Source organism: Oreochromis niloticus, linkage group LG15, assembly GCF_001858045.2.
Source record: "Oreochromis niloticus isolate F11D_XX linkage group LG15, O_niloticus_UMD_NMBU, whole genome shotgun sequence".
In the NCBI taxonomy this organism is placed as follows: Eukaryota; Metazoa; Chordata; class Actinopteri; order Cichliformes; family Cichlidae; genus Oreochromis; species Oreochromis niloticus.
Genome location: NC_031980.2, coordinates 31,986,111 through 31,999,738, shown reverse-complemented (window position 1 = coordinate 31,999,738; position 13,628 = coordinate 31,986,111). Strand labels below are relative to the sequence as shown.

The 13,628-nt window shown below is 39.2% G+C and overlaps 1 protein-coding gene across 3 annotated transcripts; it reads left to right on the top strand.

Moving 5' to 3' along the window:
• The first annotated feature begins 8,011 nt into the window (after positions 1-8,011).
• Positions 8,012-13,281, top strand: ifi44g (interferon induced protein 44g). Of its 3 annotated transcripts, none has more exons than XM_013273702.3 (9): positions 8,012-8,170; positions 8,835-9,025; positions 9,904-9,966; positions 10,157-10,208; positions 10,330-10,525; positions 10,735-10,881; positions 11,620-11,794; positions 12,398-12,498; positions 12,801-13,281. In XM_013273702.3, exons 1-9 carry the CDS (start codon positions 8,142-8,144, stop codon positions 12,999-13,001), a joined length of 1,155 nt encoding a protein of 384 aa, XP_013129156.1. In that variant the 5' UTR covers positions 8,012-8,141; the 3' UTR covers positions 13,002-13,281. The 3 variants fall into 3 exon arrangements, with proteins under 3 accessions (XP_013129156.1, XP_013129155.1, XP_013129157.1); XM_013273701.3 differs by having other exon boundaries at positions 10,729-10,881; XM_013273703.3 differs by lacking the exon at positions 9,904-9,966 and having other exon boundaries at positions 10,729-10,881.
• The last annotated feature ends 347 nt before the right edge of the window (positions 13,282-13,628 follow it).

Sequence of the window (13,628 nt, the reverse complement as noted above, 5' to 3'; positions counted from 1 at the left end):
TATGAGACCAGAACTGCCATTAGCTGCGATTAAAGCATCTTTCCAAGACTTCCAGGTATTCAAACATTTACCATTGAAGTCCTATGACAGTCTTTGAGGTAGGCCTAGCTTTGAAACCTTTTACCATATTTGGTATAAGATTTCACAAAAATACTTTTATGCACTTCTCTGTATAAAGAGAAAAAAGACTATATGTAAATGAAAAAGCAACTTTAGCTCAAAATTAGTCGATTTTTGAAATGTTATTTTATTTTTTGCATTTGGTACTATCTTCACCAACTGAAAGAAAAACCTGTAACAGAGATAGTATCATTGCTTCAGCCTCTGGCAGAGTGCAGCCACAGACAAACGCTGACCTTCTTTGTTGTGACAGTCTGTGATTCGGACTATTTGTCTAACCATGATAGGATTTTTAAAAAGATGTTTCCGCTGTGGCGCTAGTGTTTGCAATAAAACACAATGGGGTTTCAGAGTGAGTCACAGGCAGCAGAGAGAGAAACCAACACCACCCAGACACTGTCCAACAATCTAAAGAAAGCACTTACAGTCACCTGTAAGGAGACCGGGAAAACCGCTACTCTGACTGGAATAAGTGCAGTTGAGTTGCATTTTCTAAAAAAAAGAGAAGAAACCAAAACATGCAACACGTCACTTTAAAAGAGATCTTAGCAGATGAGTAAGTGTGTGTGTGAACAGCCAGAGAGTCAAGCATTCACACTGGCTGTCAGGAAAAACAAGTCCAAGCAAAGCAAATAGAAAATCCCCCTTTAAAATTGATTGCATCACAACAACTGCATTTAATAAGATTTACTAATCACCCATCCATTTATTTTCCTAACCACTTGTCCAATTCAAAGGGATGGGAGAGGCTCTAGGCATCCCCCAAGAATAGGAATGTCATATGATTACTAACCATTTATCATTGAAAAACTAAATATAAAGTCTCTGCAAACAAACACGAGCCACTGGGCATAACAAACAACTTCATTAAAGCAATCCAAATGATATTTACAGATGCACTAAACAGTATTTATTAACCATTTACAGACTGTTATAAACAGTAGTTACACCGTTACATTCACTTTGTGGATAATGATCAGACTGGCTTACAAACCAGTTATTTACCAGCTGGCAAACTTAATTTATCATCATTTTATTGTTAAACCAGTAAAAAGCTATTAAACTTCAATTAAGTATCAGTAAACAGTGATTATGACTTTATCACAAAGAGTCACAGTAAAGGCGCAGTGTGACGTTTCTGTGTTTTGCTCAAGCACATGTTGGCTCTGAAAAGTCTTTAGACTGCATGGCCACCATTCAATTACTCTACCACACATGAATCATAATGTGGGACAGACAGAGTCAGGTAAATGAGCAGCAGCAGCACATATATGGAGGAAGGCATCGAAATACTTTAACACCTTAAATATGGTGCAGTATACACTACAAAATGTACATTATAGATGCTTCAGAAGTTTTACATGCTAATGCAATCTATGCCCCCCCCCCAAAAAAACAAAAGTGATATAAGATCAGCTCCCTCTTGACAGAACAGCAAACAATTCGTGCTGATACCTGCAGATGCCCCCTGAGGGCACTTTCCCTTTCGGTTGTTTTATTCTTAGCATTTGGGAAACTTTGTTTCGCAATACTTCATGTCTGTGATTAGCAGCTATTATTATGCCCTCAAAATGAGCTATGAGTCACGTGAAGCTCAGTAAGGCTCAGTACAGGTGACCTTTGGGGTATAAAGAGTGAAATGGATAAACAGGTCATGTAACCTGGCTTGGTGGAATATCATGTACTGTCCAACTTGTACCTGTCGAAACCCAAGCACCATGTACTCATCCCCAACACTGGATATGTAGAACGCAGCTGGAAAATGAATCAGCACTGAAGGATATTAAATAAATAAATAAAAGAGCTCATCATTTATCTCCATCCCAGCAGCAAAACGTAGCTTAAAAAATGTTTTTTGAGGGCCATATTGTCCATGTTATTAGCTCTGAAAATCAAACGGACTATTTTCAATTAAAAACAATGTTTAATAGAACAAAAATCTTCTCTGTTTTTAAGGGATACAGATTTTGAACTTTGTCTATTAATCTAATCTTCTACCACACCTTGACCTTCTACTTTTAATTTCAAGCTGTTTGCCTGCCACAGTGATGATGTAAGGGAGCATTTCTAAATCAAAGCCACTTTTCAAGTTGTTATTCTCCCATCCCTCTGCTCAGCTCCAGCCTGTTTCATCCAGATCCCTGCAGCGCTTTCATTTCAGTCCTTGCTGCACATTAGGTTATTGGGGCTACTAGCTGGCTCTCAGAGGACAGAGTGAGAACTTGATTATAAGTGTGTCATCTAGTGTGGAAGGATTAAGGTGCAGTGAGTGGGGGTTGTAGCCTTTAAAAGAGACTGCTGTGTCACACGACTACATAGTTAGCATAGCTCCCTGTTTAGACTGCTCCCCCTCCTCCTCCTCCTCCTCCTCCTCCCACCTGCAGCTCTCCAGTCCACAGATATCATCTGGGGGCTGCTGAGTCAGAGCTGTCTAAACTGCCTGAACTCACAGTCCCAGCTGATGAGAAGCCTCGCAAAAGTTGTTATCCATCGACTGATCGCTACTAGTTTACATTCATTCAGCGACATAGAGTGTAATTAAAGATAAAGAGGTCTTCTAACCAACTCTCGCTGCAAACATCCTGACGACAGGAAGCTGCACAGACCACATCTTCTTGATCTTAAATACAATCCTACATGACAGTGAGCTCAGCCACAGTCTCTGTGCATCATAACACATGATTCGGGTGCCAATCCTCTGCTGATATATTTCTTTGCATCGTACTGGCAAATAAAAAAATCTGAAAGTCTCATCAGCTTGTTTGAGCCTGCCTACGGTTTCTGTTGATGCTTCAACCTGCTTTGCAGACCACCTCCACACCAGGCTTTCCATGCGTGCAGGTGGAAAGGCAGAACAGAACAGAGCTGCCAATTATAAATGACTGCAGACTGGAATAATAATGCTTTGGTTGAAACATGTTTATGTTTGTCTGCAGCATTTTTGAGTAGGATTAAATTTAGATTACCTCTGAAATGCACTTATTGAGTTCATTACTTATTACGCTTACTAAAGGCCTCAGGCCTGCAGCAGGGTCACAACCATTACTGCAGACACTGAGGTCACGTCCACTCAGTGAGAGATGTTTTTAACTTTAATGTTTTACTAGAGATCCAATAAAAAATGTTTTCTGTGTGTAATGATTAGTAACTCTATGAAACTCGATCTTAAACTCCAGCATTTTACTTGTGTATTGATTGTGGGTGTGTAGATGTTGTGATTTACTTCTAATGTGACATTTTTGTGATCTTCTACATGCACCTTGCCAGTGAACTGCAGATGCAAACTAGGTTTAAGCCAATTCTGGATATTGATTTGAAATAATACCAATAAGGAAAGAAAGACAGCATTTCAAGCTTTTGAAGTATTTTCAATTAAAAAGGAGTTAAAAGAAGAGCTTCACCTCAGATTTTCTATCTGACTAATAGAAATCTAATTTCGCAATATTGAGCACCATCATTTTTGTTTAGAGGTTTCTGCTTTCTTTATCTTCATGCTTTCATTATTTGTCATTTTTACATGAAAAAAGACAAAACTGTCAAACGTCTGGAAATGATTACACAATAACTGGCTGGTTGGTCATCTTAATTAAACCACATATTACCTCCATATTTTAAAGGATCCGAGGCATCCCAAGAGGTTATTTAAGTGTACAGTACTTGTATTTATAAAAATATCAAACCAGTTGATGGTTTCTGGAAAGTGAACTCACCAGGTTGTTTTTAATCAAAGCTTTGAGGTAAACCAGTTTCTGCCGGGCATTGACCTCCATGACCAAAATACAGCCTGTAGATGGTGTTTCCTGTCAAATCATCAACAGGTGGACTTACTTTTAATGACACTCAGTCATGACCTGAAGACTGTGACAGGATATACTTTTTATTTGGGTGTTGTCCTCAGATAACTAAGCAGCTCCAACTCTATAATTAAGTGGCGTGTCAGACGTCTTCGACTGCGATAAGTTCCAGTCTTCTGATCTAATCGGCTCAACTTCACAAGCTCCGCCTACAACCGGGCTCCAGACAGTAAACTAAGGGTCTGTTATTTTTGCTGACAAAACAAAAACTTGTCATCGTCAAAATGCCGTAAAGGTAGTCGTGTGTTGTTGTGGCCTGTTATTACACCTGGTTGGTTACAGGCTGCCAGCCAGAACAGTCTAGATAAAGACCAGAAGGAGCAGAGGTTTAGCTCAGAGACGTGTACTGAGTAAGCAAAACTGGTCAGGTTCAGGTTTGACAGACAAAAGAGAGAAAATGTGATTATTATTATTAATCAATTTTAACCCATATCTACAAAATTAAAGCTAACTAAAGCCTGCAACAATGTGGAAACTGAACAACTTGTGACTTTTTGTTTCTTTTTCTATGTTTTTATACGTGTTGATCAATATGTTGACAAATCATTGAGATAATACAAATCATATTCTTTCTATAAAGGTCGGATTCATTGTATGCAGATTTCTAAAATAATAGCCAGCACTGATGCAACTGAGTAATACAATTTTTCAATTTAAATGCCCCCAAGTATTATAAAACTTCATTAACAATACTTCTTTCTTACTGCTACAACATCTTATGTAACTGAGCAAAGCCAGTGAAAAATAATTCCCAAATACTTTGATTTGTTGGCACTGTTATAACACTGTGCCCAAAGACTGTAGTATAATAGTAATCAAGTGTATCCATAAACATTAATACAACTAATCACACAGGATATACTGTGTATTAATATATACCAGGTTAATTACAGTGATTAAGGGTTTCCCATCGTTTGAGCTCTGATGTAAAAATGTTCTAACATTGAAAGCAAACAATCAAAGAAACAGACCTACATTAACATGTGCAGACACATCTGTGAACGGTTTCATATCCAAGGCACTGCCATCAGCTGCTGGTAAATGTTTACTTTATATTAAATGCTAATGAGTGATGACAATGATTGTGGCTCAGAACACATTGTCCTTCAGAGCAGGAGGGCATTTTGGATATCAGCTATGGGATACTCCACTTGGGGGACAAAACAAGGAAATGTGGCCGTAGGTTGACCCCTGCTGACAAGTAGAAGGTGAACAGCCACAGCTTTAAAGACAAGACGAGAGCTCCCTCTGCTGCATCCGATGGGTAAGTAATCAGATGCAGCAGAGGGAGGGAAACACTTTTTCTTATTTTCTGTCATACACACAATCACAGTGGTGGATTCTCATATTATACTAAGTTTGAAATAATAAGATCAACATATATCCAAGTAATCCCTGTGAGCCAGACTTCGGGTTTCAAACTGCTCAAAGGCATTTTTTCTGCTCATGACTGTATGATCTCAGCATGAGCAAATATCATTAACTGGGTCATTTCAGGCACACAGCTCAGGCTGTGACCACAAAAACCCATCTTCTGTTCAAAGCTTCTGTTTATGTGGGCAAATGAAATAGAGGCAAGTTTGTTGAAGAGGAGAGCGCAGGGAGCTAAAAGGCTAATTTCAGTCAGTGGGTGAGGAGCTTTCACCAAGGTCAAGTGTAATGTAAATAATTATTATCTTGAACTCTAAATCATGCAAAGCTACTGTAGTAGATACAAGGAATAACAATACAGAGCTAATGAGTAAGTCTGAACAGCATTACACTAGCTGGTTACTCTACATAACCATGAACCAACATCTAGGATCAGGCCTCCTGGACATGGCTGAAGAATGCTTGTTGGCCTGGAGAGAAAACGTACCTTCCCTTTTTAGACTGCCAACTCCAACCTGACACCAGACCTAATCCTGTGGCCGAATTCTCAGCAATCTGTCCTCTTTGTTGAATTGACAGGTCCTTGGGAGGTCAAAGACCATCGGCAAAGCAGTCAATGGCTGTGGCTTAAAAGAAAGAATCAGAATCAGAATACTTTATTGATCCCTAGGGTGCTCCATTATAAACAAACATTAACAGAGACAGACAATACACTAACTAAGAATAGCACAATATATACAGGCATATATATACATAAAAGTCACTTATTAATAAATAGCTGAAAAAGAACATGTGCAAGAAGGGTGTAGCTGTTGCAGTAAACAGTGTGTTCAGTGGATGAGTTGTACAGGGAGATGGCCACAGGCAGGAATGATTTCCTGTGTCGTTCAGTGGTGCTTTTCGGTAATCTCAGTCTTTCACTCAACGTGCTCCTGTGACTGACCAGCATGTCATGGAGTGGGTGGGAGGTGTTATCCAACATCGTCTTTATCTAGAACACTACCTGAGTTACCAGCTGACCACCAAAGATGAACCATGAGACACACCTGGGTCTGATCAGCTGATGGTATGCTGTGATTTAAGCCAAATCAGCTAGACACGCAAATCAAGTGCGTGTGGACATTCTGGGATTGCAACACCTATACCCATAATGAATCTATCCTTCCATGCTGGAGGTGCTGATGTCATGAGCCGAAGCACACCCTGGTCAGGTCACTAGTCTATTATTGCAGCACTAACACACACAGACAACCAGTGACATACTAACATCTCTGGCCAATTAAGAATCACCAGTTAATCTAACAAATGTCTCTTTGGACAGTGTGTGTGTGTGTGTGTGTGTGTGTGTGTGTGTGTGTGTGTGTGTGTGTGACAGAAAGAGCAAAAATAGTGTTGTGTGTCTACAGGGGTGTGAAAAAGTGTTTGCCTCCTTCCTGATTTCCTTTGTTTTTGTATGTTTGTCACACTTAAATGTTTCAGATCATCAAACAAACTTACATATTAGACAAAGATGGCACAATTAAACACAAAATGCAGTTTCTAAATGAAGGTGTTTATTATTAAGGGGAAACAAGATCCAAACCTACATAGCCTTGTGACTTGTTTATGCAGAATTGTTGTAATTCAGCCACAATGGAGGGTTCGTGCCACAGCATCTCAGTCAGATTCAGTTCAGGACTGAACACAAAAACCACACTTAATTTATGCTATATGGGGGATCACTTTACACAGGGTCATGTAGATTTGTATATAAATAATAAATTAAAAAAACTAGAAGCCTACAATATTCCAGCATTTTGTAATTTTACCAATTAGTGATAACAGTCCTAATAGTTTTTGTAAAGAACTTAAAGACTATTACCGCTTATATATTGAAAGTATGCAGTCATATTATAGTTTGTGTTTATGGTAGGCTATAAGGCCACTGGAAACAACCTGTAGTTAGTTTCTCTCTTTTGCTGCTTACCAACTTACTGTTGTCTATACATTACTTTGGCAAATGTAGATGAAGAAGACGGTGTGAGTTTGTAGCATGAGCTTAAATACATGTAGACCTAAAAGTTTCTCTGACTGCAGTTACTGTCCACGTTGCTCAAAAGCTGCAATATATTACTGATTGTTGCTATCTGATATTATTTTTGCACTTACAGTGTGTGTGTGTGTCTGTGCCAGTAAAAGTACCAAACTGAGAGAGTGCACAACAATGTGTTTGCTGTTGGTCAGTGGACCAATCATGTTTTGTTGATGTCATAGATTTGCGAGGCGGGGGAAATAGAACAAAAGTGCTCTTGTTTATGTAAAACTCGCTTCTGGAGCAAGTGGTAAGCATTTTAAGTGTTTTATTTATTCATTTAAACAGTATAATAAATATATTATCGTGTTTGCTGTTGCTAAATTAGGTCACTTGATGTTTGTTGATGTTGGTTTGATCCTTTTTATTATGATGATGCAGGAACAACAGCCTGTTTTAGCCTTGGAAAATGTAGCTAGGTTGCTAGGCAGATTTGGCCAGCTAGCTACTCCTTTTCTTGCTTCCGTGTGTGATCCAGGAGGTTGCGATTTCGTTTGTTTGCTGTGTTTTTGCACATCTGCTTCTGCAGCTTTAACTTTATTAGTACCAATCCAACTCCACAACGCAACACACCCCGCCCACGAGCGTGTTACACTCAGATTTGCATTACTGGTGTTTGTGTGACAGTTTAAGTTTCATTTTCTTTTCTACGGAAAAGGCAGTGGCTCTTTCATTTGCGGTCTGTCCTGAGCTGCAGCTGCTGGTAACATCTACTTACAGGAGTTATGTTCTCGTCTGGTAAAGAAATACCCAGGTAAGTTTGCAACTTTTAGTATTACAAAGTTTGATAGTTAAAATGACAAGATTCACTCTTGCAAAGATGAGTGACAGCTGTAGTGCTGTCACTGTGGCCCATAGCAGTCAGTGTGATATACCGTCAAATAACAGGAAGGGAAAAGACCTGGCTGCACCAACAAATGTTAGAAATTCAACAAAAAATATTTAAAACGTCAAAGTTTACCTGGTGTTATGTCGAAACCAGGTAAACTTACCTGGTTTGTCGAAAACGACAAACAAATAATCTTCACCACACTGATGCTGTTCACAAGACAGCAAGAGTCAACGATCCAGAGAGTCTTGTCTTCCTTATATTCGTTTTATATACGTTTCATTACTCTGAGCAATTCCCTCTACAACTAAAGCGTGCACTTTAGTTTTTTGTGCACTCAAACGGAGCCAACTAGCGCCACCTGTGGCCAAGTGCCATAGCCTACAGCCAGATTAACTTGTGACACACACACCTGAACCTGGCTCTATCACGTTTTATTTCGTTTCTGCTCTTTTTGACTCATGTCTTGAGGTTGCTGATATTGTGTTTTAAGTGTAACACGTCAGACTAAAATACTTCACAATACAGTTTCATGCTGTTCTTTAAATTTGTTAAGAGGTCTTCCTCTAATGTGTACTTTTTTTATTAGTGGCTTTAGCTTTGGACTTGCAGCAAGTACAACCAAACCCTCAAGTTCTAATGGATTGACAACACTCACAGCAGCTCCAACTACTTCGGTCCCTTCTGTTTTCGGCACGACAACTCTCACCAGAGATGATAACAGCGAAGTCACAAATAGTTCAGAGACAAGGGAACCAAAACCTCAGTTCACATTCTTGGGTGAGCCTCCTTTTACACAAAGTTCTTTTGTCAAAGACCCAAATAAGTATGAGAAACCTTTAATATCTCTAGTCCTGTGTTTCACCACGCTACTGTGAAGCTGTTTTTACACAAATAGCTTTGGATATTCATGATTTCCTCAGGGATTAATAGTGATTCTGATAATAAAGTTGGACATTTTTTTCTTTTCTTTTTTGGTTACAAAGTCATTTTAATCAGTGGCATTCAATCAGAGCAAGAAAGACAAGCAGTGCTTATCTGCTGAAATCTAAAAACAGACATCAGTTACAACGTAACAAAGAAAAGGTTTTTTTTTTTCTTTCATCTTAAACATCATTATGTCATGAAGCTTCTCTAATACCTGTTGGCATTCATTCTTTGCATTACTGCCATCTTGTGGTCACAATTGTTTATTATCTCTGGAAGCACAATGAGCTCTGCTTGATTACAGAGCTGCTGAAATCTGAGTGGGGTATTAGTCCTGCGACAGACTGGCGACCTGTCCAGGATGTACCCCGTCTCTTACCCTTTTGCTAAAATACTGGTTCTGGGTGATTTTTATATATTAAATATATTTAATACACTTTTTAAAATAAAGATGTAGGCCTGTGTTTCTGAGCTGGTTAAAAGGTGTTTTTTCCTTTCTTTTAAAAAAGACAAGGACAACAACTACATTTTTCTGTAGAATAATTATTTTTGCTTGTTTTTTTGTTAGTTATTAATACAGTTTTATGTGTAGTGAAGTGTTTTCATTGTGTTTTATTGTTACTTTTGCTAATGGGTCTGAAAAAATCCTCTACCATTGTCAGCAAATAGTAAATTAACTAGGTTTAGTTAGATGACAACTATAGTAGTAATATAATTTTACAATTCTTTAGCCAGGAAGGAGTGGCCAAAGGGGACGACACCCAGGAAGAGTTCAGGAAAAGGCTGTCAGAATGGTATGTTTGAATCTAGTCGAATTTTCAAAGACAGGAGGAAATTGTTTTTTGGGGGTTTTTTTTTTTGGGGGGGGGTTGCTGAAGTCACTGAATGCCACTGCTTTAAACCCAAGCCTCGATGAATGTTAGAACTTTATATAAATAGAACAAATACTAGTTTGTCAAACCGCAATTCTTATATTTTTTTCAGGAGGTCAACTGAAGTTGGAATCTCCATGGAGAAACATGGACTGGACAGAAGAGTGAGTACAGTTGTGCTGTTCAATAACTTCCTGTTCAACTAGCAGAAACTAATAGATGTCAAGTAAGTGCATTTTTAAACTTTCAAACACAATGAGTCACTGAATGTATCACTGAACCTAGGCAAAGGACAAGCTTGATGGAGACAATCACCTCCTACAGACCGAGCTGCGAGGAGGTGCCTCAGGCCCGGGTTCTCCTCCTGGGCCCGGTCAGTTCTGGAAAGTCGAGCTTCATCAGTTCAGTCCAGTCTGTGTTTAATGGAAGAGTCACCAACCGGGCCATGGTGGGCTCCTTCTCATCCGGTTTTACCAAAAAGGTACACGAGGAGCATCTGCATGTATATTAACTAAGAGGAAAAATAAACACACAGATCCTCATCTGGCCTTTAAGACTAATAGTTTCATGAGATTATTTAAGCATTTCAAAAAGGGAAAGCATCCACAAGGCCTCTGTTCATCCATGTCAATGAAACTAAACTTTAGGTTTCTGTCCTATTAACTTCCTTTTTGTGTGTGCCAGCTGCAGTCCTTCAACATTCGGGGTAAGAAGGGTGAGGATCATACTGGGCTGGTGCTGTGTGATACCATGGGTATGAGTGAAGACGGGATGACCGGACTGACTCTTCATGACATCCTGTCAGTCGTTAAAGGCCATGTTCCTGAAGGACACAAGGTAAGCATGCCTTGCCCTGTTTGTTCTCGTTTCAGTGCCCCACCCTGCCTCACTCATTCTCAGTTTGTCACCCTGCCTTACTGGCCTCAGATGTTCAGTGAGGCCTAACTCAAACTGTGGTCTCAGGCCTAGTTCATCGCTCACCCCATCCATCTTTCATTCATCTACTATCAGACTTTATTTAACCGTGTTTGAGGTTGTGGTCCTTGTCAGTGAAGCTGTTGACTCTTCTTTTATAGCCTTAAGACATTAAAGTGAAGCATGAAATTTGTTCCCTATGAATCAGCTATACCTCCTTTATCCTGTCATGCTGAGAGTGGGAAAGAGCCAGGTTTCACCCTGGACATGTTATTAGTCCATCACAGAGCTAATGCTCACAGCTAATTTAGGCTTGGCTTTAGAAATGCATGCTAGGTTAAGTGGGAGAAAGCTGGAGCAACCTCAAGTCACCCAGAAAATTAACAGCAGCTCCAAACCCTTTTTAATGCCTGATATTTATTCCCATCAGGGTAAACTAAAGAACCGTGGTGATCAGCTGACTGGTCATATAGTCCTGTGATGTAAAAAAAACAAAACAAATCAGTTTCCCAACTTCTCTGATTAGTAAAACAGCCATTACCCATAGCTGTACCTTATGGTTTGTGCCAACATCTATAAATGTTTACATGAAGGCACACAGCATAATTCTTTTTAATACTTTTTCTTTTTTAATAACTTAAAATACTTTCTCTCTTCCAGTTTAGCCCAGACCAGCCAGTCTCCGCCTCAGAAACTGTGGGCTATGTGAAGAGGCCGAGCCTTAAAGACAAAGTCCACTGTGTTGTCTTTGTGGTGGATGCCTCAAAAATCACAACTTACCCCAAAGGCCTGAGCACCACATTTAAACAGCTCAGAAAGCACATCAGTGACCTGGGTGAGCCGCAGACACACGTTTACACAGAGCCTGACGCTAAAGGTTGTGTTGCTTGAGTTAGCTGACGTTTGCCTCAGTGCACCTGCTCTTTAATAACATTCCTAATACTCTTTTTTTCTACATTGTTAGTGATTTTTTTCTTTGTATGAATTAGGCCCGGTCGTCTAAAACTAAATGGGTTTCAGGTTTTATGTGAACATATAATAACAGAAGAAATAATTTTAGATTGTGTGATTTTTTTTCTTCTTTTTTTTCGTGTTTTTTTAAAAATAGGGTCCAGTACGACAGAGTATTAGGGCTACATTAAGAACAGAATATTATTTATCATTTTGAGAATAAAGCCTGAATTTCAAGAAAAAAGTCGAAATGTGGAGATTACAGATGTTGTTTCGAGATAAAACGCCACGGCTCTTTAAAACACCTTATGTAGATGAGTTAGTGAAAAAGTATAAGGACGATGGTGAACGCTGCATCAGGTCAGAAGGACAACAAAGAAAGCTGAGCAAATGTTTATCTCTAGAACAAAAGAACTGAGCGCCATTTTTAAAGGATTTGCATTGTCTTTGCAAGTCTTCATCACAACAGTGTGTTTCTGTTCTTTAGGTGTTCACCAGGTGGCGCTGCTCAGCCACGTGGACCAAGTTTGTTTGCAAACAGCCAAAGATGTCACTGGTGTTTATGAGAGCCGCACAATTCAGGATGTGGTAAGTTAAAACAAACCAAATACAGTTCAAGAAATGTTCGTATACTGTAACTGCTCCACAAACCAGAATAGGATAAACCCTGCAAACAGCAATGGAAATGTACAGCTTGAAAAGATTTGACTTTGTTTGATTTTCTGAATACAAACAACAAGAGTTTACAGTCAGCGTGACGTTAGAACAACTTTCCTCACAGACCACACTGAGATGATCATCTTCAGGAGATGCTGATTGTGTTTGATGTTGTTCTTGATCAGCTGAAGAAACTAAACACTGGAGGTGTACATGTGTCTGTGTGTTTGCAGATGGGTAAAGCCGCCGCTCTGTTGGGCATGTCCACCTCCTACATCGTTCCAGTGAAAAACTACTCATCAGAGCTGGACCTGGATGTAAACACAGATGTGCTGCTTCTCAGTGCTGTTGATCACATCCTGCAGTATGCTGACCTGTATTTCCAGGACAACGCACCACAGAACAAAGAGCTCAAGACAGCCCTGGATCTCTGATTTCTGAGCGTTTAGATTAGGAGCATCATTTAATTGCTTCTGTTTCAATTTGTTAGAGAAGAGAGTTTTTATTTGTAACAGAAACTTGTGTTTCTGTTGTTTTTGACATAAAAAAACAAAAGGTGTAAAGCACATCAACATGCTATACATAGGAACTTTAAACAGTCTTGTTTTGTTTGTAAGTGATAAAACTGACTCTACGCTTTACATTCTGTATGTGAGACAGATATTTTTTAATCAGTCTTTGGGCTTCTTTATTAAAACATTTTACATTCACCAATGTTTTGTAGTTTTTTCCCTTTCACGGGAAAAAAATGAAACTTTTTCACCATTTTATTATTAAATTAAAAATAAAATGTGGTTCACACCCTCTCTAGAGACTAAAGGTTACACATGTGCTATCGCCCAGTGTACAGCCTTCTCTCTTCCATCAGAAAGATTAAAGTGGAAGATTTGTCTTTGCACTTTGAACAGGCTTTGAAACTGGACTGATTTCTCTGTCATTAATGCTGTGCAGAGTTCCTTCATCGTTATTATGTCTGTGAAAGTTCTCAGTCATCCATGTCATCGTAGTCTATGGAGCTTGGAAAGAAAAGCATCTGGACTTCTTTAAGTTGCTTGAAAGCA